Source organism: Opisthocomus hoazin, chromosome 13 (genome assembly GCF_030867145.1).
Source record: "Opisthocomus hoazin isolate bOpiHoa1 chromosome 13, bOpiHoa1.hap1, whole genome shotgun sequence".
NCBI lineage: Eukaryota > Metazoa > Chordata > Aves > Opisthocomiformes > Opisthocomidae > Opisthocomus > Opisthocomus hoazin.
The window spans coordinates 14239260-14264850 of NC_134426.1; the positions used below are offsets into that span (position 1 = coordinate 14239260).

General features: G+C 50.2%; 2 protein-coding genes across 3 annotated transcripts; both read left to right on the forward strand.

Annotated features, from left to right (window-relative positions):
- Window positions 1–635: 635 nt before the first annotated feature.
- Window positions 636–6402, forward strand: LOC104328237 (glutathione S-transferase theta-1). 2 transcript variants are annotated; one of them, XM_075434586.1, is made up of 5 exons: window positions 636–811; window positions 3944–4031; window positions 4709–4859; window positions 5433–5609; window positions 6158–6402. In XM_075434586.1, the coding sequence occupies exons 1-5, from the start codon at window positions 700–702 to the stop codon at window positions 6362–6364; spliced, it is 735 nt and encodes a 244-aa protein (XP_075290701.1). In that variant the 5' UTR covers window positions 636–699; the 3' UTR covers window positions 6365–6402. The 2 variants fall into 2 exon arrangements, with proteins under 2 accessions (XP_075290701.1, XP_009931531.1); XM_009933229.2 differs by lacking the exon at window positions 636–811 and adding an exon at window positions 1076–1210.
- A 5031-nt stretch (window positions 6403–11433) lies between these two features.
- On the forward strand, window positions 11434–22332 carry LOC104328236 (glutathione S-transferase theta-1). Its single transcript, XM_075434497.1, has 6 exons — window positions 11434–11602; window positions 11722–11778; window positions 15526–15613; window positions 16729–16879; window positions 19818–19994; window positions 21032–22332. The coding sequence occupies exons 1-6, from the start codon at window positions 11491–11493 to the stop codon at window positions 21230–21232; spliced, it is 786 nt and encodes a 261-aa protein (XP_075290612.1). The 5' UTR covers window positions 11434–11490; the 3' UTR covers window positions 21233–22332.
- The last annotated feature ends 3259 nt before the right edge of the window (window positions 22333–25591 follow it).

The following is a 25591-nucleotide window of genomic DNA, read 5'->3' on the forward strand; positions in this document are numbered from 1 at the left end:
TCTGTATTTAACACATGCCACTGCTATTTTTAGCTACCCCTGGCAGACAGCTTAGAGCTGCTCCCTACCTGCAGCCTGCAACCTCCCCCCAGGACCTTCAGCAGGAGACGCCCCAGCTCTGGCTTCTTGTCTTGTCAGACACAATTGATGTGCACCAGCACTGGCAGCGTGTTTGTGGTGGAAAATGAAGGCCTGGGCAGCTTGGAGGGTGCCAGGAGGGGTGGTTGCATCTTGGGGAGACAGGAGTGACGCGGGGTTGTTGTCCAGCAGCGGAGCAGCGCGCGTTCCTGCTGTGCGGCTGCGAGCCGCCTCCCGAGTCGTCTGTGCGCAGCGCGGGGGCCCGGGCTGGGGTCAGCAGCGGACGGGGAAGGTCCCGGGCGAGAGCCGGGGGCTTCCAGGGGCGCGGCGAGGCCACGCCCTCCTGGCCCACGTCCCGCCCGCCCGGCGCTGGGCTGCTGCGGGCGGCTCCTCAGCCGGGCCCCCGCTCGGCGTGGCTGGGCCGGGCCATGTCCTGGGGAGCTGCCCCCAGCCCGCCCGCAGACCCCCGCGCCGAGCCCGCTGCAACGGCGAGGGCGGGAGGGGCGGGGCCGACCCGTGCGGGGGCGGTGCGGCCCCGCCCCCGAGGGAGGCCCCGCCCCGCCCCGCCCGGGGAGCGCGGGGCTGCGGGACCGGACGGGCCGGGCTGGGGCGGGCGGCGGGATGGGGCTGGAGCTGTACCTGGACCTGCTCTCGCAGCCCTGCCGGGCGCTCTACATCTTCGCCCGCAGCAACAGCATCCCCTTCGAGTTCAAGCACGTGGAGCTGATGAAGGGTGAGCGGGGCCGGGGGGCGGGGGATGTCGGCCAGCCCCGGGGTCAGCAGGGCCCCGCGCCGCTCACCCCGCGCCGCTCGGCACCGGGCCGCCCCTCGCAGGACCGCGCCGCGGGTGGGACCTGGTGACTCAGCCCGCCGTGTCTCCCGTCGGTGGGAGACGCTGCAAGAGGGTGGGGTGGGGTGCCAGCTGCAGAGGGCTCCTGACGTCAAGGTGAAAACAAAGCATAATTTTCTAAAACCCTGATTTTTCAGTGGCAGTTTCAGTGCCTGCGCTCCTCTGTGACAAATACGGCTCTGCAAAGGTCCGTGATGTCTTCTGTATCGGCCCCGCCCCAGATGAAAGTGGGTCTCCAGAGCGAGGACTGCTTTTCTGAGAAGCAGCGCCCAGCTGTGCCAGGTCTGAGGCTATTCCCCATTTAGACAGACTCATAGAATCATAGCATGGTTTGGGTTGGAAGGGACCTTAAAGATCATCCAGTTCCAACCCCCCTGCCATGAGCAGGGACATCTTCCACCAGCCCAGGATGCTCAGAGCTCCATCCAGCCTGGCCTTGGACACTGCCAGGGAGGGGGCAGCCACAGCTTTTCTGGGCAACCTGTGCCAGTGTTTCACCACCCTCATGGTGAAGAATTTCTTCCTAATCTCTAATCTCAATCTGCCCTCTTTTAGTTTACAGCCATTCCCCCTTGTCCCGTCACTGCACACCCTTGTAGTGGTCCTTGTAGTGGCCCACCTTGTAGATGGGCAACAAAAAGCAGCCAAGATAGGACGTTCAGGCATGGGCGAGGGCAGCCGAGCTCTGTGGTTCTTGCTCTCTAATTCAACTTCCTTAGAAAACTTTGCGCTCTGGTGAGCAGCAGCGCTTGCTGCAGAGCAGCTTCTCTCCTCCTCTTAACAGGCGTTAAGAGCCCCTTGGGAAGGGTCCTGATGCATGGCTTGCTGATGTCCCCCTGCGCAGGCAGGGCCGGACAGGCAGCCACCCCTGTGGGGGATTCACCCAGGCAAGTTGTTCGTGGTCCGGTTGTTTTGAGAGGGTTGCGGACAGGCTTGCAAAGGCAGCGGAGCAAGACAGCGCAGTCACTGGGGATCTGAATGCTGAGAAACGAAGAACGGAAAGTGGTTTAGTTTGTATCGAAACCAACAGATAATGGGTAGGACCCTGCCCAAGAAGTGTCATGTGTTTTCAGCAAAGGATGTCCAAAGACCTGTATCTCCTTTCTTTGCAACTAAAGCTGGTAAAAACTATCCTTCAACCTTCGCAGAACTCTGCTGGATTTGATATTAAGATAAAGTGTTGGGCATAAAAATGCCTCGGTAAGTAAAAAAACTTAAAAACAATGAAAGGTGAGAAGGCTCCTGGGGCTGAAATTGCTGAAGGAACAGCTCCAGCTTGTGACTTAAAGAAACCTCAGGCACGTTGTGGTTTAGTCTCTGGGTGTTCCCCTGCACACCTTACTGTGGCTTTCCTCGACCTGTCTTGGCAGAAAAAAAATGTTGCTATTGTTTGTAACTGGGGGCAGGCCCATCCAGTGTCCTTCCCCTTCTTTCCCAATAAACTGTTGTGGTGAGACACTGGTGCAAGGGAGAGGAGGCTGGCAGGCAAGCAGTGAGAGCATCGAGGAGAACGGAACAACTGAAACACAGGTATTGGGGAACTGAGAGGAAGCAAAGTGACTCAAATCACAGTTTCCCAGTGATCTGTGCCCCGCGGCACCAGTGTTCACTTTTGGTCAGTGGATTTAAGAAGGGTAATTTGGCTTATGGGAATGCTAGAGGTGGGTCCCATTTCTGCAGCATGTTCCCACCTCGCACGCTGTGGGGAAGCCCTCCTGGTGCCTGCAGCTGGGTTAGCTCAGCATCCAGCTGCTGGGCAGATGGGTACGAGCACACCGGCCCCGAATGAGCACTCATGCAGGGATGCGGTCTGAGGGCCCATCACTGCACAAAATGTAACGGCCAGGTGAGGGAACGTATACTCGCATCTGAGCTGGTGGGTTGAACGTGTGCCCCCTAAAAAGCTCTTGGGCCCCTGGTAGGGCAGGTCTTGGGCGAATGGTTGGACAGAGTGAGAAGGGAGAGAAACCGCACAACACTCCAGCAACGCCCAAGGCCCTGGAATCTGCACACATTGTGCAGGGAAATCCCAGTGTCTTCTTGAAAGGGGGTGGAGGAGACGGGCTCTGAGCCAAGTGACAGGGGAATAGTCATAAATCAGGTTTGCCAAGTACTGGGAAAACTAAAACCACTTCCAAAGCATCTCCTCAGGCAGAGAGATTCTCAGGTGACTCACATGGCAGCTCACGGCACAGGGTTAGATGTTAAAGAAACTTAAATACAGAGGTACACACATATGACTGAAGCCAGGGGCTGGAAAGGGCTGGCACAAATGAGTCACATAAAACAAGGCTCCGGGGACTGGGTTCAACTGTAAGGGAGCATGCTGAGACCTCAGACAAACAAAGCATCTTCTCCTGTCAGGTTCATTCTGCCTGCCTTTCAGGTGGGGCTGCAAGGCAGCTTAAAAGCAAACTCAAATCCATATTTGCTCTGATAAAGGATATGCAAAACCCACATAAAGAGATGATTGATAGATCTGTAATAAAGTACCCATGGCTTTATGTGGAATCACAAAAATTGATTTTCATTTGAGGACTAAAAGGAGAGTTGAGTATAAATTACATTATCTCCCAGCAAAAAGAAAAAAAAAAAATCCCTTGCTTTCTCACTGTCCTTGTGGTTCATGTTTCTGATACAGAGATCCCCTTCCTCCAAGGCGCTCAGGGTTCACTCTGGGTCTGTACAGGACAGGTACCTCTAGGCACAAACACAGAGCTGATGGAGCCCTGAGTTGACAAGCACTGTTGGTGTGAAGGGACTCTTAGCCATTCTGACCCTTGTCGAGAGGTTGTTCTGGTATGCAGGCAATAAACAAGTAAGCTGATGTCGTAGTGCAGTCTGTGCGTATTCACGCTGTGTCACTTTTTGATTGCTTATAAACTTAAACAAGAGTGTACTTGTGCAATCAAAACCAGGAACTTGGGACCAGATGGTCCCCGCAGACTCCTTGGGTGTTGGCAGACAAGTCCTCAGTGGCACTGCTAAGTAAAAACTTCTCATTTCCTTCCTCAGGGCAGCACAGGACGGAGGAGTTCCGGAAGGTGAACGTCCTGATGAAGGTGCCTGCGCTAAGGGACGGTTCTTTCACCCTGGCAGAGAGGTGAGGCTCAAGCAAGCTCAAATCCGTGCTGCAGTATTGTTTAGCCTAACACTTGGATTCTGCCAGTGCACTGTTTGGTCTCTGCTGGGACTCCAGCTCCAGTACTTGTCTGCCTCCTTCCTCTCTGTTCCACTTGTACATAAACACTTGTACCTGTGTTTTGCGAGAAGTGTTCTCATGTAAGCAACTCAGACAGCACTGACCGTGGAAAAATCTGGGAGCTGCTGCTTGGAGCTAGCTTGCGTGTAGGCAGTGTTTCTAAGCCAAAATACCCATCCATGTGTCCTCCCACAGCTGGAGGCTGTAGTTCAGTGCCATAAATCTGACGCAAGGCACCCTGGCTGGCCAGGCAGTACAAAGTTCGGGTTTGGTGTAAACTCATTCTGTGGCTCTTATTTGCTCAAAGATATTGGTGGGGTAACTGTACCAGCAGGCCACGTCTGGCTGGCTGGGCTGATGCCCCCGGTAACTGCTGTCCACAGGCAGCTGGTCAAGCCCGCACAAACTCTCTCCTGTGCTGTGCCTCACTGGCAATTGTGTGTCCTGCGCTGACACCTGGCGCAGATCAGGTTTGTGTTGCTGCTGGTGCAGCAGTGCAAAATCCAGGAGAAGGAGAAAGGATGAGGTGCTTTAATCTCAGATGATCAGCTCACCAGTCTGCCTTGCTCCCTGGGCAGCATTGCCATCCTCCTGTACCTGGCACGGAAATTCAAGACTCCTGATCACTGGTACCCGTCTGACCTACAGAAAAAGGCGAGGGTTGATGAGTACCTGTCATGGCAGCACGTCAACATTCGCGGGAAGGGGAGCAAGCTGTTCTTAACTAAGGTAAGACCATTATATACCAAAAACCAAGTGCTAAGAGCTGTGAGTGCAGTGGCCCTGTGAGTCCCTCCCATGTGCACGGCCTTTCTAAGCAAATGTACAAGCCAGGTGACGGATAGGAACAAACCTAGATCTGGAATTGACCTGGCTGCTCAGCCGAGCCTAACTGAAGTGGCCCGAATATTTCACGCTGCAGCCACAGCTCTGTGCATGCGCTGAGATCCAGAGCAAATTTGTCCTGGGTGAGCAGCTAACACCAGGCAGAGCTCACTGCCTCCTGCCCAGCTCCGTGGAAAGAACAAACCTCCTGTTGCAAAACAAAAAGCAGTTGCTTGCAGATGATGCAGCCTTCCCTTGAGGGGAGACTCTCGTGGTTGAAATTTCAGACTTTCTAGCAAGAAGATGAGGACAGGCAGGAATTAATGACTGACATTAATGTTAATCTGCCGAAGGAGATTAGCAGTACGAGTTGTTCTCGTGCATGGCTGGTGAGCAATCCTTAGAAGAAGGCAGCGGGATGGCGTGGACTAAATTTGGAGGGAAATCTGTAAAAAGCAACTTGTTTCTTCTTGCCAGGTGCTGCTGCCTCTCCTCACAGGCCAGCCACTTCCTCCAGAGAAACTGGAAGGTGTTACTGAAGAGCTGAACGTTGTCCTGAAGCAGTTTGAGGAGAAGTTCTTGCAGGACAAGCCCTTCATCGCAGGCAGCGAGATCTCCCTGGCAGACCTTGTAGCGCTGGTGGAGCTCATGCAGGTGAGCATCAACCCCAACGCTGATGGATCAGCAAGCTGGGTTGCGGGCAGGCCAGGCCACGGTGTGGCTGCAGCACCGCTGCCTCTCTAATAGCAGATCCTTCTCCCTGCAGTTAACTCCTTAGCAGAGTTAAATCTTGTTCCTCTTTGACCGTAATGGAGTTTGCCAGGGAACACCTACTTTAAGACAGTTCTCTCTATAGAAGTATAGATATAATTTCTCAGAAAAAAAGATAAATTACAGTTTAGGCGGAGAAAGTACAGATATTTGGAAGAGATGTGCTGGTGTGCACGGACCTCTGTGTTCTGCATTCCACAGTTCTTGGGTTAGCTGTGGCAGTGCTCTTTCGCTGCATGTCCCAGGGGACAGCAGCTGCTGAGGATGACCACACTTGCTTCCCACTGGTTAAGAACCAGAGATGGACTCCACCTAATGTGATGACTGCCTGCTGCCTTGAGCCAAAAGCGTAGCCATGCTTTATTCTGATCCCATCCCTGGTAAACGCGTTGTGCGACTCACTCCTGGGTTCTCTTGCTCTCTCTCCGCAGCCTGTCGGTGCTGGCTATGACCTCTTCGAGGAGAGGCCAAAGCTAGCGGAGTGGCGCAGGCGGGTGGAGGAAGCGGTGGGGAAGCAGCTCTTCCAGGAAGCCCACGAAGGGATCTTGAACATCAAGACCTTGACCGCTGATAAGATTGCACCCGAACTGCTGGAGCATTTCAAGCACCAGCTCCTAAAGCAGGCCAGCCAGAATTAGGGGGTTATACTCTAAGTAAAATGGATTATTTTATGCAGGCTTTTTGTAGTGTTTCAGCATTTCTTCTAAAAATCATACAGAAACACCATTTCACAAAATGCATGGCCTCTCTGCAACTTAGAAGGGAAGGAAACTACATCTTAGACTGCAGTGAGCTGCTTTCTCCTCTTGTCCACTACAGGTATGTGAGCTGTAGCTCTGTAAGCTTTTCTTTCTTGCTCCAACACCACTGGATCTGCTTGAGGGCAGAGGCGATTTGATCCGTGTGGAAACTGGGGCCAGTCAGAACTGCCCTTTCCATCCATAGTCTGAGTTCTCTGGGTCACAGCACCATAGGAGGGGCAAAGGTCTCCCGAGGGTATGGCAGAGCAGATCTGTCTGAAAGAGTGAAAGCCATTTTCAATGATTTTTCCTTTTGCAACACACTCACTTGGAAGATTTTTGCTCTTAAGTAAAGAGACGGGTCAGGACGCAGCCCTTGGTGGGGACCCTGCCAGGGCTCCTGGCGCACCAGAGGCTGCTGTGTCACAGCTGGAGCAAAGGCACCCAGCGCCTCGGGGCAGGGGGCTGCACAGGCACCCAAGTGAGATCCCCCGCTCCTGGGATGGATGGGGTTAGTCCCATTAATAAAGATCCTCAACCGTAGGCTCATGCTGTACTTTACGAAGAACAGCCTGCACAGCTGAGAAAAGCTGCTTTTCTAGGTGAAGGCACTGCCGACCACACGGTCTCCCTCTGCAGACTGCATCGGTGCTCTTGTCCTTTCCCCAGAGTGGCTTTGTCAGCTCGGTGGAAGCCGTTCGAGCCAGGCTCTCTCCACTGATGAGTGCTGCCATGGCTGGGCCAGCACTGGTGGCGGAGGGAGCTGTGCTGGCCAGCCCTGGCGCGAGCGCACAGCGTGCAAGCTGAGTAATGCCTCAAACACAGCAAAAGTTCCACTACTCTTCTGTGGCATCAGATTCTCCAGTAAAGTTAATGGTTACACTTGCCACGTGTTGTAGCTCTGTTTGGATTTGTAAACAGGATTTGGAAGGAAGTGGCCACTGATTCCTCCTCCCCATCTGTGCAGCACCCTTCGCAGCCTCTCGCCTGTGTCCCTTTGTACCCCTCCTGCCTTCCCATCCTCCCGTCCCTGTGACCTTCCATTTCCAGGTACGCGCCATAAGGAGGGTTCCAGTTTGCAGAACTATTTTTTTCCCTCTGGTTGTATCTGGAAGTCTGTTTGTCTCTGCTGGCTGCCGATACCAGCCACAGAGAGGGCTGCATAGTATGCTGGGTGTGAGATGTCAGTCAGCTTAACGCAAGTCAAGTTACTACAGTGCTCAGAAAAGGTGAAAGCAGCTGCTCAAACCAGTCAGTCTCACACATCCTTTCAGCTGGACCTGCTGCTTTTGGGGAATGAGGCAGAAGCCTCATCTGTGTGTGTTTCCTGAGTAAACCTGCCCTTTAGTTGAAAAGGGCACCATGAACTGCAGCTTGCAACGCATGTCCCTGCGGGCTGACCTAAAGCAGCCAAGCAGGCCGGTCCCTTTTACTTTTCATTGTTCCAACCTGCAGGAAATCCTAAATGTCACCGCTGAAAAAGCAGATTTGCCCCAAAACTCTTTCAGTTTCAGTGCTGACACAGGCAGAGGATATTTGTCTTCTTACCTGATCTTTTTATTGTTAAATTTGCTGAGGAGAGCCTAGTGCACTCGAGTCGGTGATGGCAGCTTTCTTGTCGCCCTGAGAGCACTTGCATGGTTGGTGCCTGAGCGCAAGCCCTGCAGGTGCTGCATGGCTGCTCTGCTGTAGCAGCTTGCCTGCGGTGCTAAGCCTAAAGAAAATGGCCTGTTTACACGGTACTGCCAACCACTTCCTTTGCTCTGTAACCTGCAGCTTACCGCAGCCGCCAGCGGGGCTTCTGCGCACCACTGGAACAAACCTGGTCCTTCTCTGCTGCCTCATGGAAGCTGCCCAGTCTTGCTGCACGCTCTCCCGGTAGCACGCTTGTACTTTGCCTAACTTCCAGATTCCTGACCTCCAACTTCTCCCTTTTTTGTAGAGAGCAAATCTCTTTCTACCAGCACAATAAATTCCTCACGCAGTTTCTGTTCAAGTAGAAGCAGAGCAGAGCAACAATCAAAACCAAGAGCCTAATCTGTAGACTGCTAATCATGGCAGACCTCAAGCTGGGCTTGGTAGCAGAGCCCTTCTCGATACACATCTCCCTGCAGAATCTCGAGATAGGGCTGCTGTGCATGCAAAACCGTTGCCTGAGCCAAAACAAACAAAGTGCCTTTTTTTTCTTATTTACAATACTTGCAGCACAAGAGCTCCATGTAAGAGAGTCTTAAGCCAATTTTCTGCTTTGAGTAAGGCACAATTTCATTAAACATCACCCATTGTGTGCTCTTGCAAAGACAGCTGCCTTCAACAAGAAGTTGGAACTTTGTTCAGAGCTCCTTGCCTGCTGGTCCTCTGCTGCTGGTGTCACAGAGGATAAACACACTACTCATCAGCTACCGCCTCGCTCCAGCACGGTCGTGGTGACGGGAGGAGATTCTAAATTGTTTTCCCCACAGTCTTCTCTGCTGTAAGCCCACCTTGAATTGTAGGTCCACTCTCCCAGTGAAGTTGTGTGTGCAGTGAGCAGTGGCATTTTGGGCCCTTCTGTGCATGCAGGATGGAACACTCCAGAGCAACTCCTTGAATGGCAATAGAGTTGTACGACAGATAAATCTGCCTTGCTTGCTTTTTCACTCTAAATAGTGGAGATAAGGCATCTTGTCCTTGTACTTTGTCTTTTGCTGTCCCTTAACCTCCTCCATTTTGTTAATTTGTGCAGTTTGATCTTGGCTGGTTCCAGCTTCTACGTTGAGAGCCCCACGAGCTGCCTGCCAAAGCCCAACAGGTTGTGCAAGAGTTTTGCCTGCCTCAGTGCAAGGTCTGTTTGGTGTCCACTCCCCTTTCACCTGAATACGGAGAGCGGTTGCACCTCCAGGGACAGTTTAATGCGCTGTTCTGGTTCAGTTTCCTCAATTCTTGCCAGGGGCTATTTGGAAATAGGCAAGAGCCTGTGATCGCTAGAATAAAATGAAGCTGGAATACACAAAATGGGAGGAACGTTTAAAAAACATATACATATCATGAGACCTTTTCTAAACAATTAAGAAATAAACTTCAAAACTTACTGCGTTTTTCTCTGTGTTGTTCCTGTTTTCAAAAAGCTGATGGAGAAAGTACAGGGAGGAAAAACGACCTTTGGGCGACGGAGCCAAGTGAAATACAGCGCTAGAAGCACTAGCCTAGAGCCAGGAGTAACGCAATCAAATGCCACGTAACACAACCAGATAAAAAGATCACTTTGGTTGTGTGGCCTGTGTAGTGCAGTCAGCAAACTGGAGAAAAACTGAAGGAAGGAACATTTCCAGGAGACCAGTGAACAGACCTTTGAAGTCCAGGTAGGACTTATGGATCAACTGAGCCATAAATAAAGGAACAAAGCGAACTCACGCTGCTAATCTTGCTGCCCTCTTGCTGCTGAGATCAATGAACTCTTCTCAGTGATATCTCAGAGTAAGGATGTGGAACCATTTTAAAGCACAAACATCTCTCGGGGCATTACCTGTGCAGAACCACATTCAGGCTCCTGTTCCCCACTCCCTTAACATTTAAGATTTCATTGCCCTGAAGGAGTTTGACAGGAACTCAAGCACCTGCCACAGTACTCTATGAGCCTTCATCTCTGGCATGCTGGTGCTGTGTGCAGGTGCCGTAGAGGCTAAACTGTACTGCCGGGGAGCTGAAGCGTGTGTGTACTCAGCCCCTCTCCCTATGCTGGCCAAGAAACCTGAAAAAACCTTGTCATGCTGTTTCTAAATCTGAACAGTGACTCTGAAAATAGGTGCGTGGTGCAGCGAACTCAATACTTCATGCTCAGATGCAGCTTGCTCACCAGAATCTGGCAGACTGACCAGTCCAACAGTAAGCCCCATTCCTAAGGAGTTCTCAGAGCTGAAGTCTTGGCGAAGTGGCATAAAGGGAAGCACCTGAAAGTGTTCCAGTTTGTAATTCATCCAGTCAACGAGGTCCCGGCTCAGTATCCAAGCCTTTCACCACCCTTTATAATGATCTTTTACACAAGTAAAAGAGCAACTGACCCTCCAGTTCCCTCTCCCCGATGTTCCTGCGGCTCTTTCCAAGGATTTGTGTGTGACATACGAGCTCTCAGGCACAGCACTGACAAAAAGGTGTCAGATGAGCCAAGGTGGGTTTGACTGGGGGTGACTTTGCTCTGAGGGGTTCAGCCTCTCTATCTTCCAGAGTCCCAGAAGTCTCCATCCTCAACCAGCACGTCACCTTCCCCGAATCACACAGCTGTGGAATGCGGCGGGCTCTGTGCGAGGGCCTGAATTCAGTCTGAACTTCCTTAGTTCTCCTCTGCTTGTGTGGAAATCTGAAATGACAAGTACCAGGCAGTGAGGAAAGGCATCTGAGCGTGAGCATGCAGAGGTGACGCCCGCAGAGGAGTCCTCCACGCTTCCCTGCCATTCAGGCGTCACCTCGCAGCGCCGGGCAGAGACCGCCTGACCAAAGAACTATCTTCTGAACTGAAAACCGGACTCGGATCTAGTGCTGCAAGGTAAATGCTGCCTTAGTGGTGTGGTGCGAGGGCCCCACTTGCAGCGTGGCGTGTCCGGGCGGGGACGAAGCCGTGGCGGGACGCTGCAGGTGAGCGCTGGTGGCCAAGCCAGCCACGGCTGTGGAGGGGAGCACAGCCCTGCTCCCTCGGGCCCCGCGCCGCCTGGCCTTCGCGGGTGCTGATCGACCGCGGCTCGGCGGTCACCTGTGTTCAGAGCCCCGTCCCCACCGGGCTCCGGCTGCGCCCCGCTGCCGAGGAAGGCTCTGCCGGGGTCCCCCGGCCTTTTCCCGCCCCCGCCCCGCAGGACACCCTCGCCCCGCGGCCCTCCCCGCTCCCCGCCTGCCCCTCGCACCAGGGGAGGCCGCAGCCCCTCTCCGAGCCCCCCCCCGCCACCCGGCGCGGCCCGGGGGCGGGCACCTCCCGCCGCGCACGGCTCGGCCCCCGCGCGGGGCGGCTCCGGGCGGCCGCGGCAGGCGCCCCGCGGGCTGGGGCGGGCGGCGGGATGGGGCTGGAGCTGTACCTGGACCTGCTCTCGCAGCCCTGCCGCTCCATCTACATCTTCGCCCGCAGCAACAACATCCCCTTCGAGTTCAAGCACGTGGAGCTCTTCAAAGGTGGGACGGGCACGGCCGCCCGCCGAGCTGCCCCGCAGGCGGTGGCGGGCGGCGGGGCCGGGGCGGGCCGCAGCCCACCGGGGCCGCGGGCTCACCGCCCCTCTTTTGGCTCTTGGCAGACTCGGTGCTGGGGAAGAAGCCGGCGGCGGGGAGCGGCGCGGAGCAGCCCCGCGCAGGTGAGGGGAGGGAGGGAGGGAGGGGAGCGACGGTCCCCCGCGGCGGGCGCCGGCCACCCCCCGTCCTGTGGGGCTGGGCCCGCTCCGGACGGCACACGGCGCTACAACGCGATCGGCGGGCGGGGGCCGGGCTGAGCCCCCGGGCGCCGCGCTGGGCCCGGGCCCGCAGCTCTGGGCGGAGGGGCTCGTCGCTCCGGGGCGGCATCGCGCAGCCGGCGGGGTTGGTAGTGGGAGATCACCGGTTGTGAGAGGTGCGGAGCGCGGAGCCGGCCTGTGTGCGGTCTCACACGGGTGTCCCCCCGCGGCGGGGTCCGGAGCGGGACACAGCGCCCGCCTGCCCAGACTGGCACTGGGGAGCTGACTCCGCTCCCAGCCCCTGGAAGCTGTGCGTGGCCGTTGGGAGGGAAGGACTGGCTGCTCGGTAACCGGGGTGAGTTTAAACACGCGCTCTGCCGAGGGGCCTGAGTACAGTGGTCTGGCCGTGCAGCTCTTATTCCCAGAGAGGTCTCATAGCTGTGCTGCATCTATTTTTGTGGACCCCCAAGGAATGTTCCTCCAGCCATTTCTAGCAGGTTAGTCACAGTGACAGCCGAGGAGCTGCTGGGAGTGGTGTACGTAGCAGAAACACTCAGCTGCTCAGACTTGTCCAACGGTAGAAGGTGACTATTGTCAATTTTCATATTGCGTTTTCCTAGTTAATTGTTACATTTGCCTCAGGCAAAGCATGGTACTTGGAAATCCTTGGCTGAGGAGACGATTAGGCAGGGACATGATTGGCAAATAGACTGGTTGTTTTTTTTTTTCCTCCTGTAAAATCTTGTCCACCGTTCTTTTTACCCACCGGTATATCTCCTTCCCTACACTATGACTTACACGTAAGAATTGCTCCTGTGTACAGCCTACCCTGCTTTTTGAAAGTGTGTACTCCTCTTATTAAAGTTACTCCTCAAAGCCCACCGATACATACAGTGTGTGTGCATATATATCCTTGGGGGACAACAAGAACTAATTACACCAAATGCAACTGATGTTAAACAGCACAGTAACTCAAGTCAACGTCACAGGAATGATAAAGATGGGCCACCTAATACCTCTAAACAAAAGGGCTGGCTCTGCTGGCTGGAAGAGAGGCACAGGCTTAAACTCTGCTAAATGGCAAATACAAATATTGGTCTCTAATACAATAAGCAGTCGGTCACAGTGAAGCAGCCTGGAGTTAGTGTTCACACCAAGGCTTTTACCAGTTTGCAGTGCAGTGGCAGGGTCTTGGCACAGGCCTTTTATGTCTGTACGTGCCAAAGCACATAAGGTGCACTCCCTGGGCTGCGTAATAGACACTGACCTACTGTCCAGCCTGTTGTAATGACACGTTCGTCCCATCAGGGGACTAGTAAGGTCAGTATTCCTGCTAGGACTCCTGCACGGTGAAAGCAGGCTGAAATCTGGTTGAGGCTGCCCTCACCCACTGCTTTCTTCTCATATTGTTGTTTCTCGGTTGCCTTGGACAGTAAAGACAGACAGCAGAACAACCAGACAGCTAGGTCTGAGAATTGACTGCTCATTAGTTGTAAGTGCTATTGACTTGAAACTTTTCTGCTGTCTTTCCAAGGACCGCCTGAACTCTGCAGGTCTCACCAGGTCTGAATGTATGATGACCGCTGGCCTTTGGAGTCCTTCTAAAAGCACAGAACCAAGCACCTTCCCAGAGCAACTCCTTGCATGACAGGAGATTTACACAAATTTGCCTCACTGTTTTTATTATATAAACCATGGGCGTAAGGCACCTTGTCCTTGTACTTTGCCTGCTGGCTTGATTTTTGGGGATTTTTTATTTTTATATTCAAGTTTCTCAATTATTAGGCTTAATTTGCACTTTCTGTCTGGCTCTTACTCTTAAGAAGCCCTTTCTTCCTGCCTCTCCTGACAATGCTGCCTGGTTCTGCTGTGCATGTGGAACCGCTTGCCCAGCTAATCTGGAGGCCACCATCACCGCAGGCAGCAAGAGACATTTCCCAGGGAGATGGGAGACGTGGGTTGGAATCCCTTCAGACGGCAGATGGATGTGAATCTTAGTCTCCAATGGAGATACTTACACCGGAATTTTAAAAAAGCACTTGTCAAAGAAAAAATAAGGTAGAGGCTGGTCAGCTAGGAAGGAGAACAGGGTGGTCTGCTCGATTTGTCTTGTGTGAAATGAATATTGGGAAAGTAGTCTGTAATCTGTAATGCAGCAACCTTCCTTTCTCCCACTCCTTCCCAAAGCCAACTGCAAATAAACTTGATAGTCCAAAGGCCGTTTTTTTTTTTTCTTGGAAACTGTTTCCTGCTGCAATTTTGTCTGGTAAAGCAGACACTGCGGCTGCCTCCTGAATGGGGGCAAATAGTTCTTGGGGGTGTAGATCACTGTCTGTTAGTTAACGGCCCTCATTTTTTTTTTAACAAAGGGATTTTTGTACAAGACCTCGTGCTGGTCATGCTGATTTGATCAGGATTTGCACCCTAAATGTCATGTCTCGTTCTAGAGAACACTTATAACAAGCAAAGCGAACAAACTCCTCGCACCTTTTCTTACATAGGTGTTCCCGGACTTTTCTACAATTCCTTGGCATTTAACTGCTGACTGGCAATCGCACTGCCTGCAGTGGGAAACCAAAAACCAGATTAGATAGTCAGCCATTAATGCCTCCAAACTCCAAGGGACTGTGGAGTTTAAACTCTTGTGGGATGGTGGCTTCCTCCTACATTTTCTTGACAGAGGTAGGTTGACATACAGAGCCAGGAGTCACACAGGGCAGAGGTGTTGGAGCTTCCCTGCCCCTAGCCAATTCCCACTGTGGCAGAGAGAGTTGTTTTGTGGGCCTGCTGTTGTATTGCTGGCATTCACGTTTTTCCTGTCCCAGCAAAAACTCTGGAAACATCTTCATCTGCGTGTCTTCTGAGGCATCAGCTCTGTTGACAGCATTTGCTTTCTTTGTAAATGCTCAATTTCCTCTGCTCTTCAGAGACAAACAAACAGGAAAAAGGTTTTGCTCCGTGTGTCTGTAAGCCAGCCGGGTTCTCTTTGATTAATTAGCCACTGCAGTGATCTCTGTGAGCACAAGGCTTTTCAGTTGTTTTCCATCATGACTCCATCCTAGTTAGTCAGCCGCATTTACAAACTTCAGGAAAATGACTTTGTTTTGGTGTTGCCTGTGGGAACGGGAGCAGGAGTAGCAACCATCTGCCCTCCATAGGATGCTATGCTTGCAAACTCAACTTTTCCAGACCCTGCTTCCTTGGCAGATATCAAGTATTTTTTAGGTGCTCAGTTGTCTTCATCGTAACTTCTGTCTTTTCCCCGCACTGTCTCTAAAGCTGTAGGACACACTGTTCTCAAGTCAGTTAGCTGTTCCTAGTTACCTGCAATAGTGTTTTCAACACCAGCACCTTCAGCCTGGTATCTAAATGCCTCCTGTGGAGTGATTTTCAGTAAGTTTTTGTAAGTATTGCTGGTATCTGAGTCAAGCTACAGAATTCCTGTACAGAAATACGAACTGCTCTGTGCCACATGCCAGGGCTGAGCCAACTGCCCTCTTCAGATAGCTTTTACACCAACTCTTGAATTTCATTACCTTTTAATTGTGAAATATGACCATATAGGGAACACCTAACACAGTTCACTGATTGTCCAGTTGGCTCCAAGTATTTAATTTATGATTCACTGGCAGATACACTTCTAAACTCTGACTTGTCTGTTCATGTTCTTAGGGCCATCAAATAGTGAAGGAGCTGGTAAAGTCAGCCTCTTGAAGAAAGTACCAGCACTAAAGGACGGAGATTTCACCCTAGCAGAATGGTAAGAACTCAGTGCTTAGACTTCCGTGGGTACCAGTAATCTGCGCAGCATTTAGGAGATGTCATTCTCGCTGAATAATTAAGGATCACAAAATTTATGAACATGTTGGTTGTTTTTAATAGTATAACCTCATTTGCTCTGTTTCCATTTTCTGTTCGATTATCTTTCAGAATGTAAACAAATCAGCTGACTTAACTTCTTGATGTTACCCTGAATGCACTTACCTCAAAATGGGATTACAAACGTTTCTGGGAAATGTGTAAAGCTTAGAAAAGTCCCTTTTACCCTAGGGAATAAAAAGTCTCTTTTACCTTAGCAAAAAATTCTGTTTATCTGAATTAATCATAAAGGCCAAGTGAACACCAATAGAGATAAAATTCAGGGTTTACATTATAAGATTAATATGGAGACTGGTTAATGGTACTGAAATAATTGAGCTATAATAGTATCAGCATAGCAGGAGGGTCTGCATTTTCCTCCATTTTGTCAGCACAGGATTTTCTGTGGCATCTCTTTTTGTAGTAACAGCCTACATATTGTTGCAGATGACTAAGATGTTTTTCCAGCTGACTTCTGCTGCCAGTTAGTGAAAGGATAAACAACTGGATGAACACAAAAAGATTCTGTAGGCTCTCCTTGCTGGGATTTCCACTGACTTCAGTGGAAGCTGCAGGCTAGAGAGAGATCTGATGAAAAGGCAACATACCCCATTAGAGGGTTTAATTTAGTATACAAGCACATAAACATGCATATATCTCAGAGAGGTGGGTCAGAACGCTTGAAAAATAGGTGGGGTTAACATTGCTGATAGGTGATTATGGAAGTTTATTGTTTACCCCAGTGCTGTCCAGCAGTACTCTGCACAGTGCAACAGTGCTGTGATTTTCTAGCATGTTAAAGTTTTCATGGGAACTAAGGTGATTAAGTGCCATCTCTGATGTCAGCATGAATTAGATGCCTGTATAAGGTCCCTAGACACCATCAGAAACCCTGATCTGAATGCTTTTTAGTGGAAGCAGCGAGTTCAGAAGGGGCAGGAGGAGGAGCTTAGGTGAAAGCACTCTGCATCGTAACTCCCTGTTCACTTTCTTGTCTCCCTCTTAATGTCTGAGCAGCACTGCCATTCTGCTGTATCTGAGTCGAAAGTACAACACTCCCGACCACTGGTACCCATCAGACATACAGAAACGGGCCCAGGTAGACGAATACCTCTCATGGCATCATGCTAATATCCGGGCTAATGCTCCCAAGACCATGTGGATCAAGGTAAGGAGACTGAATATTAAATTGCGAGGAAAGTGATGTTTTCCTGGCAGAATACTGAACATCTGAACAGCCTCAATTTGGAAATGATTTGTCACTCCGAAAGAACAAACCTAGGCCATTCCTAGCAGAGAGGAGCTGTCAGAGAGAGAGCTGTTCCTAACTGCTCAACGTCAGGATCTGGCAAAAGCAGCTTTGGTCATTTTGTTTTTTTCCTTAAAGTAGGTCTGGTACAGAAGGTCTCAAAGCCCAACAGACTTCTGTTGCCTGGATTTGCGAATCAATATGTAACAGATTGGATATCGCCTCCAAGGGCCTCCCATGACTGCACAGCTGTGCAGAGTGTGCACACAGGCAGAAATTTTGCTTCTTTGGCAAGCGTGTGCTGCGTTGCTGGAAGCAGAGAGGCTTAAATTCTTCATACAAGTCCCTGCAGCCCCATCAGGGTGGAAATCCAGAAGGAGCCTTCTGCTTCCAGCACACTTCGGTATTTCTCTGAAATGGGCTCAGGGACAGGCAGAACAGAGACACAGGGAGAATGGCAGAATTTCTTTACTGAGGAGAAAATATCAATTTACATTTAAGCAAAATGAACAGAATCACCCCGAGGCAGAAGATCATTTAGTATCAGATGATTCTGCTGGACACCCATTCCCAGCCAACTCACCAGACAGTTAATGCAACTATCCTTAGAGAGGCCCAGGTGCAAATACAGCCCTGCAAATACAACTGTGGTATGGAATTTCAGATTAAAACAGGGTTGCCAGTAAACAGGTAAGAACTTCTCTCTTGCTGTGTAAAGTTTGCCCTTGTTTGTGCCTAACAAAACGTATCAGGACTCAATTAGCTGTTTAATTTATTGACATTTGAATTTTGGCTAGAGAATACAGAGAAGCAACTCAAATATGAGTCAGATTCATGCAAGAAGCAGTTCCTTCCAGTCTCTGCAGGCTGTTATTGCAGTGCTCCAAGGGAAAGAAATCCAACTAACTGCTGCTGCTGATTAGATAACCTAGATACAGAAAAGGTCCTCAGAATAATTGAAAAAAGGGAAACATATAAAGCCACCATGTAACAGAAGGCGTATTAGCTAGGCATGGGAGAAGATAGACTGCCCCAATATACAGAAAAGGACGAAGATCCGGTTTCAAGTGGTTGCACCCAGAGATCCCATCATGCATAATTGGAACCACTTAGGAAGAGAACTGGCCATGAATTTTCTGATGAAATAGATTCCACATGTATTTGACAAAAATCCTGGCTTTGATTAAGCAATCCCAGCTTGAATAGTTGAATATACTAGCAGTAAGTAGAAATTCAGTCCACTCCCACCAATGGAAATTTGTATCTCGAATTTTGCTTCTCTAATTAAACTGTGTTTCTGTAGCTGTGGTAGATGGAGGCACCATGGTTGTGAAATACTGCAGGCTCCAACAGTGCGTACACCTCTCTGAATGGTGACAAATCTCATGGAAAGGCAGCTACTCCCTGTGACGACAAGTCCGCAGAGACAAGGACTGCACTTACATGATTGCTCTGGAAAAATTTCTAAAGAATGATGCTTGGGAGGCCACAGAAAGGCTGGTGTAGAAGTGGCACTTGCCCACTCCCAGCCTCGCAGGCTGCTGCCACACAGAGGAAGCCATTTCATGCCTCTCCAGCCCGTGCTGATGCATTCCAGGCCCTCCTACACTCTCTGCCACAGCCACCAGCGTGCCCTCCTTTCCATCACGCTGCAGGACAGGCAGCTGCCTGCCTGCCTGCCTCCAGCACCCGGTTACACAACAGGCTGGGTGGCAGGGGTGGCTGTTGGGCAGGCAGCCTGCTGACCTGCCTTGGCAGGTTGTTGAAAAGCAGGACACAGGAGGAGTGACTCACAGAATCACAGAATGTTCGGGGTTGGAAGGGACCTCTGTGGGTCATCTAGTCCAACCCCCCTGCCAAAGCAGGGTCTCCTACAGCAGGTTGCACAGGGCCTCATCCAGGTGGGTCTTGAATATCTCCAGAGAAGGAGACTCCACAACCTCCCTGGGCAACCTGTTCCAGTGCTCCATCACCCTCAGAGTGAAGAAGTTCTTCCTCATGTTCAGACGGAACTTCCTTTGCTTCAGTTTGTGCCCGTTGCCCCTTGTCCTGTTGCTGGGCACCACTGAAAAGAGTTTGGCCCCGTCCTCCTGACACCCACCCTTAAGATATTTGTAGGCATTTAGAAGGTCCTCTCTCAGCCTTCTCCAGGCTAAACAAGCCCAGTTCCCTCAGCCTCTCCTCATAGGAGAGATGTTCCAGTCCCCTCATCATCCTCGTAGCCCTCCATTGGACTCTCTCCAGTAGCTCCTCATCTTTCTTGAACTGGGGAGCCCAGAACTGGACACAGCACTGCAGATGAGGCCTCACTAGGGCAGAGTAAAGGGGGAGGAGAACCTCCCTCGACCTGCTGGCCACACTCTTCCTAGTGCACCTCACGATCCCATTGGCCTTCTTGGCAACCAGGGCACATTGCTGGCTCATGGTCAACTTGTCATCCACCAGGACACCCAGGTCCCTCTCCACAGAGCTGCTCTCCAGCAGGTCCGCCCTAAGCCTGTACTGGTGCATGGGAGAGATCTGTCTTCCTTGGAGCTGTTGCCTGTTTTGTAACCTACCGAGGTGGAGTGGGAGGGCACAACTGCCAGGCACAGAACAAGCTGAATCCTTGGCTTCGTTCTGTGCGTTGCTGCCCATTGGCTAGCATGGCAGATCAGCTGCTTAGGACTGCTTGTGTGCTCTCTGCCCATGAGCTACATTGAGCTGCAGCAGGCCATGAAGCTTTAGCATCATCCACTGCTGTGGCTTTGCTGCAGGATCACTGATGATCATGAGTAGTTCATAGGGTGTAACTTAAATGACTACTACCAGATCTGTGAGAAATGGCCGACTGTACTCTGAAGTCCCTTCTCTCCAGGTGCTGATTCCCCTCTTCACAGGGCAGCCACTGCCCTCCGAGAAGCTCCAGGAGGTTATGGAAGGGCTATCCACTTCCCTGAAGCAATTTGAGGAGAGGTTTCTGAAGGACAAGGCTTTTATCGTCGGGAGTGAGATCTCTCTGGCAGATCTTGTGGCCATTGTGGAGCTGATGCAAGTGAGTGCTGGAGTGTGGTAAGGAAGTCCCAGCACAGGGGGAAAACAGATGCTGCTGGGCATGGAGGGGTGCAGCGTGTGGTAACACTTCACTAGAAAGAGGAGTGAGTGAGGGCGTATCTCAGCAGAGCTGGTCTAAGACAATGAGTAGAATATGGGAGTAGGTTCAGAAAACCAGTTAAAGAACAAAAAGCTGGCTGCAACAGATCTGTTTTGTTTCTCTTCTCTAACAATACTTCTTTTTCTCTTCATCCTTTATTGTGACTTTATTTTTAACCTCCAGAGAGGGAGGTAGTGTAATTGAGAGGCGATAGCAGACAGATCTGATGAAATAAGAAAATCCTATAGAAATATTTTTATCATACAAGAATATTCTTCTTCAGATGGTACTTGCCCATGTGCCACATCTGGAAGTTGCAAGACTGAATCACAGACAGGGGCAATCAAATTAAGAGTGTTACAAACTGGTTGTTCTCTGCCAGACCATCAGGGCCTGGATCCTGCAGCCCAGAAGTGATTCTTTGTCCCAGTTTTGTATCCCAGAGACTGAAAAACAGCAGTTCAACTTCTCTGCAGCATTGTTTTCCAGAGAATGGCACAGGCAGAAAGTAGAAGGGGGTATATAATGTTAACTAAGAGATCAGTTCAGTTAAACGCTTAGCGTTTTGTGCTCTATAACATTTTTGTGCTATAGAACATTTTTGCTATATAACATCACACTCCGTACTGCGGGCTGTGCAGTTGTCCCTGGAACTGTCAGCCCATAACGTCTTCAATGCTGTAGCTGAAAATCACTCACAGTAAGTGGTAGTCAGCTCTGCTGCTCATAACAGCTGTTCTGTTACTCAGGAGTTGACTTGAAAATAAAGGCTAGCTTCTGTGTCCCCCAGACAAACACACCCAACCAGTCCTAGTGCTCCTCTATGAGCTCTTCATATTTTTCCCCTCTCTGTACCTGCAGCTACACTTGGTGCCTGCTGTCTTGGTGAAGAAGTGACTGCCTAATGCCTCACTGTTGCTCTCTCCCCTTTTCTGCAGCCTGTTGGTGTTGGTTGTGATGTCTTTGAAGACAGACCTAGGCTGATGGAGTGGCGCAGGCGGGTGGAGGATGCGGTGGGGAAAGAGCTTTTCTTCCAAGCCCATGAGATGATCCTCAATATCAAAGAACTAAGCAACATTCAAATTGATCCACAGCTGAAAGAGCATCTGGCACCTGTGTTGATGAAGATGCTGAAATGAGTTAACCTATCTTACCATTTTTCCTGCCCTTTGTTTTTTAACTTCTTCTCTGACCTCCAGTTCTACATGTAACTGGAAAGAGCACTGTAATTCTAACACAGAAATTGCAGAGTGTTCCACCCCCTCCCCCAGAACCAGGCCTTTCCTGTATCTTTGGGGGCGGAAGCTGGGGAAGGTTTAAGATCTGAAACTAGTATTAAATTTATACAGAAGGCTGAGGCCCTACACATCACTTAACGTGTGCATCTGGGTTTTATTTCAGTGTCAGTCTTCTCAAAGATGGTAGAGACACAAACAGTATTTCCTGACGAAATCTGAGCCAGCCTACACACTGGGAACATTAAAAAACTGTATAGGATGAGCATTGTTTTCATGTGTTTTTAACATTTGCAGCTCCTTCTCAAGTGGCAAGCACTGCAAAGTGTGCCTGATCCTCACCTTCCCAGCACATGTCTATGCAAACAAGTACAGCACAAAACTGCAGGCAGTCACAAAAGTGAAAAAAAGACACTGAAATTTTTTTTTTAAGTTTCTTACTGCTGAGGCATCTTGCTTGGTTGTCCAGGTACATTCCACACTTCTTCTGTTTGCCTTTAGGTTCCTGGGAGAAGTTTCTTCGTATTCGTCTACAACTGAGAATCTTCTTAATTCTTCAGTTTAACCACTACTCTTGATTTCTGAAAGCCTGGGTTTTGTTGGAGCTTGGTGAGCTGGTACACAGGTGGCAGGGGCTGTTCTTGGAGTTTCGTGCAGTAAAGACCAAGCCACTTCAAAAAGCTGAGGGTGGCCATAGCTTTCAAATAATCACCTGCCTAAAATACTCTGTTGATATTATATAGGGAATACACTGAAAGAATGCATTCGCAGTGATTTCTTGAAAGAGAACGTAATAGCAATCATTTTTTTCTGTGGTGATACTGTAATAGCAATCCACGTTTCTCTTAGAAAATGCAGAGGGGGAATAAATCTAGACATGCTCTTCTGAGACTATTTTGCATGGAATTTCACCAAGTAAGTCACCCTGTGCAGCTGAAGTAATGAGAGATTTTGTGGCATTGAGCAACATATGCATCACAATAAAAGGGCAGAGTTGTTTTGGAGCTTTTGGGCTCTTTTTCTTGGCTGTGTCTATTTCTGGTTAGCTGTAGCTCAAAATACAAAACCCTTTTGTACTGCAGCACAATTTATGAGAGAATCCAACCATTTTTTCAGCTGGTGGAATATAAATCTCTGCATAGTTCATTCACGAGTAGTTGTTTCCTTTGAACCTTACCCTGAAATCCTTGCCCAAGAACTCTTCCTGTAAGGAGTAAGAGAAAATGAGTAAATAATTCAGGAATTGCTTCTCTTGCTAGTCCAGTAGCTTCTTTTCTTTCCAGTACTACCACGTCTTGGCTCGTGATGTTTCTGCTGGTAAGTTCTATAAAACTTGATGTGTTCTGGTGATGTTTTTCACTAAGGTTTCAGTTCTAGGTACTACTGATTTAGTCCAGAGCCTAGGGAGATCTTTAAATTTCCTGTCTGGAAAGAGAACTCTGTTACGTACTTCAGCTTGCATTAGTAGGAAATTTTGTTTTGTTATTATGTTCTCTATAAAGACAAGAGACCTGACTGAAGGCATTCTCTTTTCTTGAACCAAAAATACTAGAAATACACATGTTTATTCCCACCCTTGCTTTCTTTTCTTCCCAAACAGTATCTGAATAACATGGGTTTTATTGACGTTTTATTCACAAAATATTGTCTACAACCAAGTTAAATTTTAAATGGGAAGTGGTTGATTTTTTGATAATTTTGAGAGTGGAATTGCTAAGTGGATGATGACACGTCCAAATGTCTGCAGGAGGGAAAAAAACTACGAAGATTTTCCAACGGCTGAACATGTTTGAGAGTGCTGTGCTGTCCTCTCTTGTTTGTATGCTCATCCCCCTACAAGCATTTTAATTGCCCTCTCCAAGGCAGAAACAATGAAACAAATGTCTTTAATAAAAACTCTGGGAGATGGTGAACAATCTGCCATTCACATGGTGAACCATCAAGAGCAAAGGACAGCACATGTCATTAAAGATGTTTGTGACAGCTCCATGTCCTGTTTTAATTGCTGACACCTGGTACTTGAATCTTTTCTCCTTTTGGAGGCCCTCTGATATGCTGGTTTCTTGTCATGTGGAGTTTTTTGACCTTGAAATTGGAAGAAATTTTTTATATTTGAAGGAATGAGAAATAGAAAAATGGATCCTAAATGGCATCTTACCTGGAGGCAATGACTCCCAGCAATCAGGCAGCGATGGACTTGCACCAGGGGTTTGCTACGTGGCTGAGTACCCCCCCGGCCTTCGCTTTGGCAAACTCAGGATCGTATCTTCTATTTACAAGATTTTATTTTTCTGTAAATTTATCCTGAGATCTAACAGTTTTCCTGGGTTATTTCTTCTGCTGTTTTTCTGGATTTGAAGGGAGTGTATGTATCACCACCGCAAGCAGCCACCCCCTGCCAGCCTGCCATGCCCCGTCTCCTCTCCAGTTGGGTCTGTCTCCTCACAATCTCTCTCCTAGAAATCTGTTTCCAGCCTCTTCACTGGCTGGTTTATACACACAGCTCCTCGTGCCAGTATTGTCTTCACTAGCAGTAAAGGCCAAGCAATTCCACCAGCAAAAAAATGAGCAATTCCATCAGTTTTCATTAGGGTTGTCTAGAACTGTAGAAAACCAAAAAGTCACATTATACAGGGCCAGTTTTCACAACAGTGCTGTGCCTGGAACAAGATGACCTTTTAATCTAGCTGGTTCATAACGTTTTGCTGTAAATGAGCACATGTCGCCCTCACTGGACAGCAGCTCGGCTTCCGAGAGACCTCTGATCTGTAGATTAGAATGTCCCTGAGACCCCAGCCTGCTGAGGTCACTTCTATCAACTTTGGAGCTCAAAGTCCTGATTGCAGAAGCTGGTTTGGTGATTATATATTTTGGATAAAACAATGAGCCTCTGTGCTTGCCTTTTAATTTCTTGTAGTGCTGGTGGTTCTGAGAAACCGCTGGTCTTCCATTTTTAACCCTGCCTGCACAGATAGACATGGAGGTGTCTGTTGCGGTGACCAGAAATTACTTCCTACAGCAGTAAGGACCATAGAATCATCGAACAGTTTGGGTTGGAAGGGACCCTTAAATGTCTTCTAGCCCAACCTCCCTGCAATGAGCAAGGACATCTTCACCTCGATCAGGTTGCTCAGAGCCCAGTCCAACCTGGCCTTGAACCGTTTCCAGGGATGGGGCAACTCCCACATCTCTGGGCAGTGTTTCACCATCCTCATTGTAAAAAATTTCTTAGAATCATAGCATGGTTTGGGTTGGAAGGGACCTTAAAGATCATCCAGTGTCAACCCCCCCTGCCATGAGCAGGGACATCTTCCACCAGACCATGTTGCTCAGAGCTCCATGCAACCTGGCCTTGGACACTGCCAGGGAGGAGGCAGCCACAGCTTCCCTGGGCAACGTGTTCCAGTCTTTGACCAATTTCTTCCTACTGTCTAATCTAAATCTGCTCTCTTTTAGTTTACAGCCATTCCCCCTTGTCCTATCACTACACACCCTTGTGAAAAGCCCCTCTCCATCCTTCCTGTCGGCCCCTTCAGGTACTGGAAGGCTGCTCTAAGGTCACCCCAGAGCCTTCTCTTCTCCAGGCTGAACAGCCCCAACTCCCTTAGCCTGTCCTCATAGGAGAGGTGCTCCAGCCCTCTGATCATCTTCGTGGCCCTCCTCTGGACCTGCTCCAACACATCCATGTCCTGCTTATGTTGGGGGCTCCAGAGCTGGATGCAGTACTCTAGGTGGGGTCTCACGAGAGCAGAGTAAAGGGGCAGATTCACCTCCCTCGCCCTGCTGGCCATGCTGCTCTTGATGCAGTCCAGGGTACGGTTGGCTTTCTGGGCTGCAAGCGCACATTGCCGGCTCATGTTGAGCTTCTCATCCACCCGTACCCCCAAGTTCTTCTCCTCAGGGCTGCGATACGTGTTTTCCTTGTACCCAGTCTAAATCCACCCTCTTTGAGTTTAAAGCCATTACCCCAAGCACCATCACAAAGCTCGTCCCACCCTGCTGTCGGTGAGATGTGACTTTCCGCTCTCACAGCCTGGGATACGCACCCCAGCCGTGCCCGTCGCAAGAAGCAGAAGGCCCGAGACCCAGCTGCTGCGACTGGGGTAAATCGGTGAGGACGCCTAGCCCTGCCCGGGGCGGGCATGGAGCGGGGAGCGGCGGGGAGGGGACCCCGCTCCCCGCGCCGCTGCAGGCAGCCCCGCCGCCCGCGGGCGTGGTGCGGGGCCGCAGCTGCTGGCTCCAGCCCTGCAGGCGCTCCGCGGC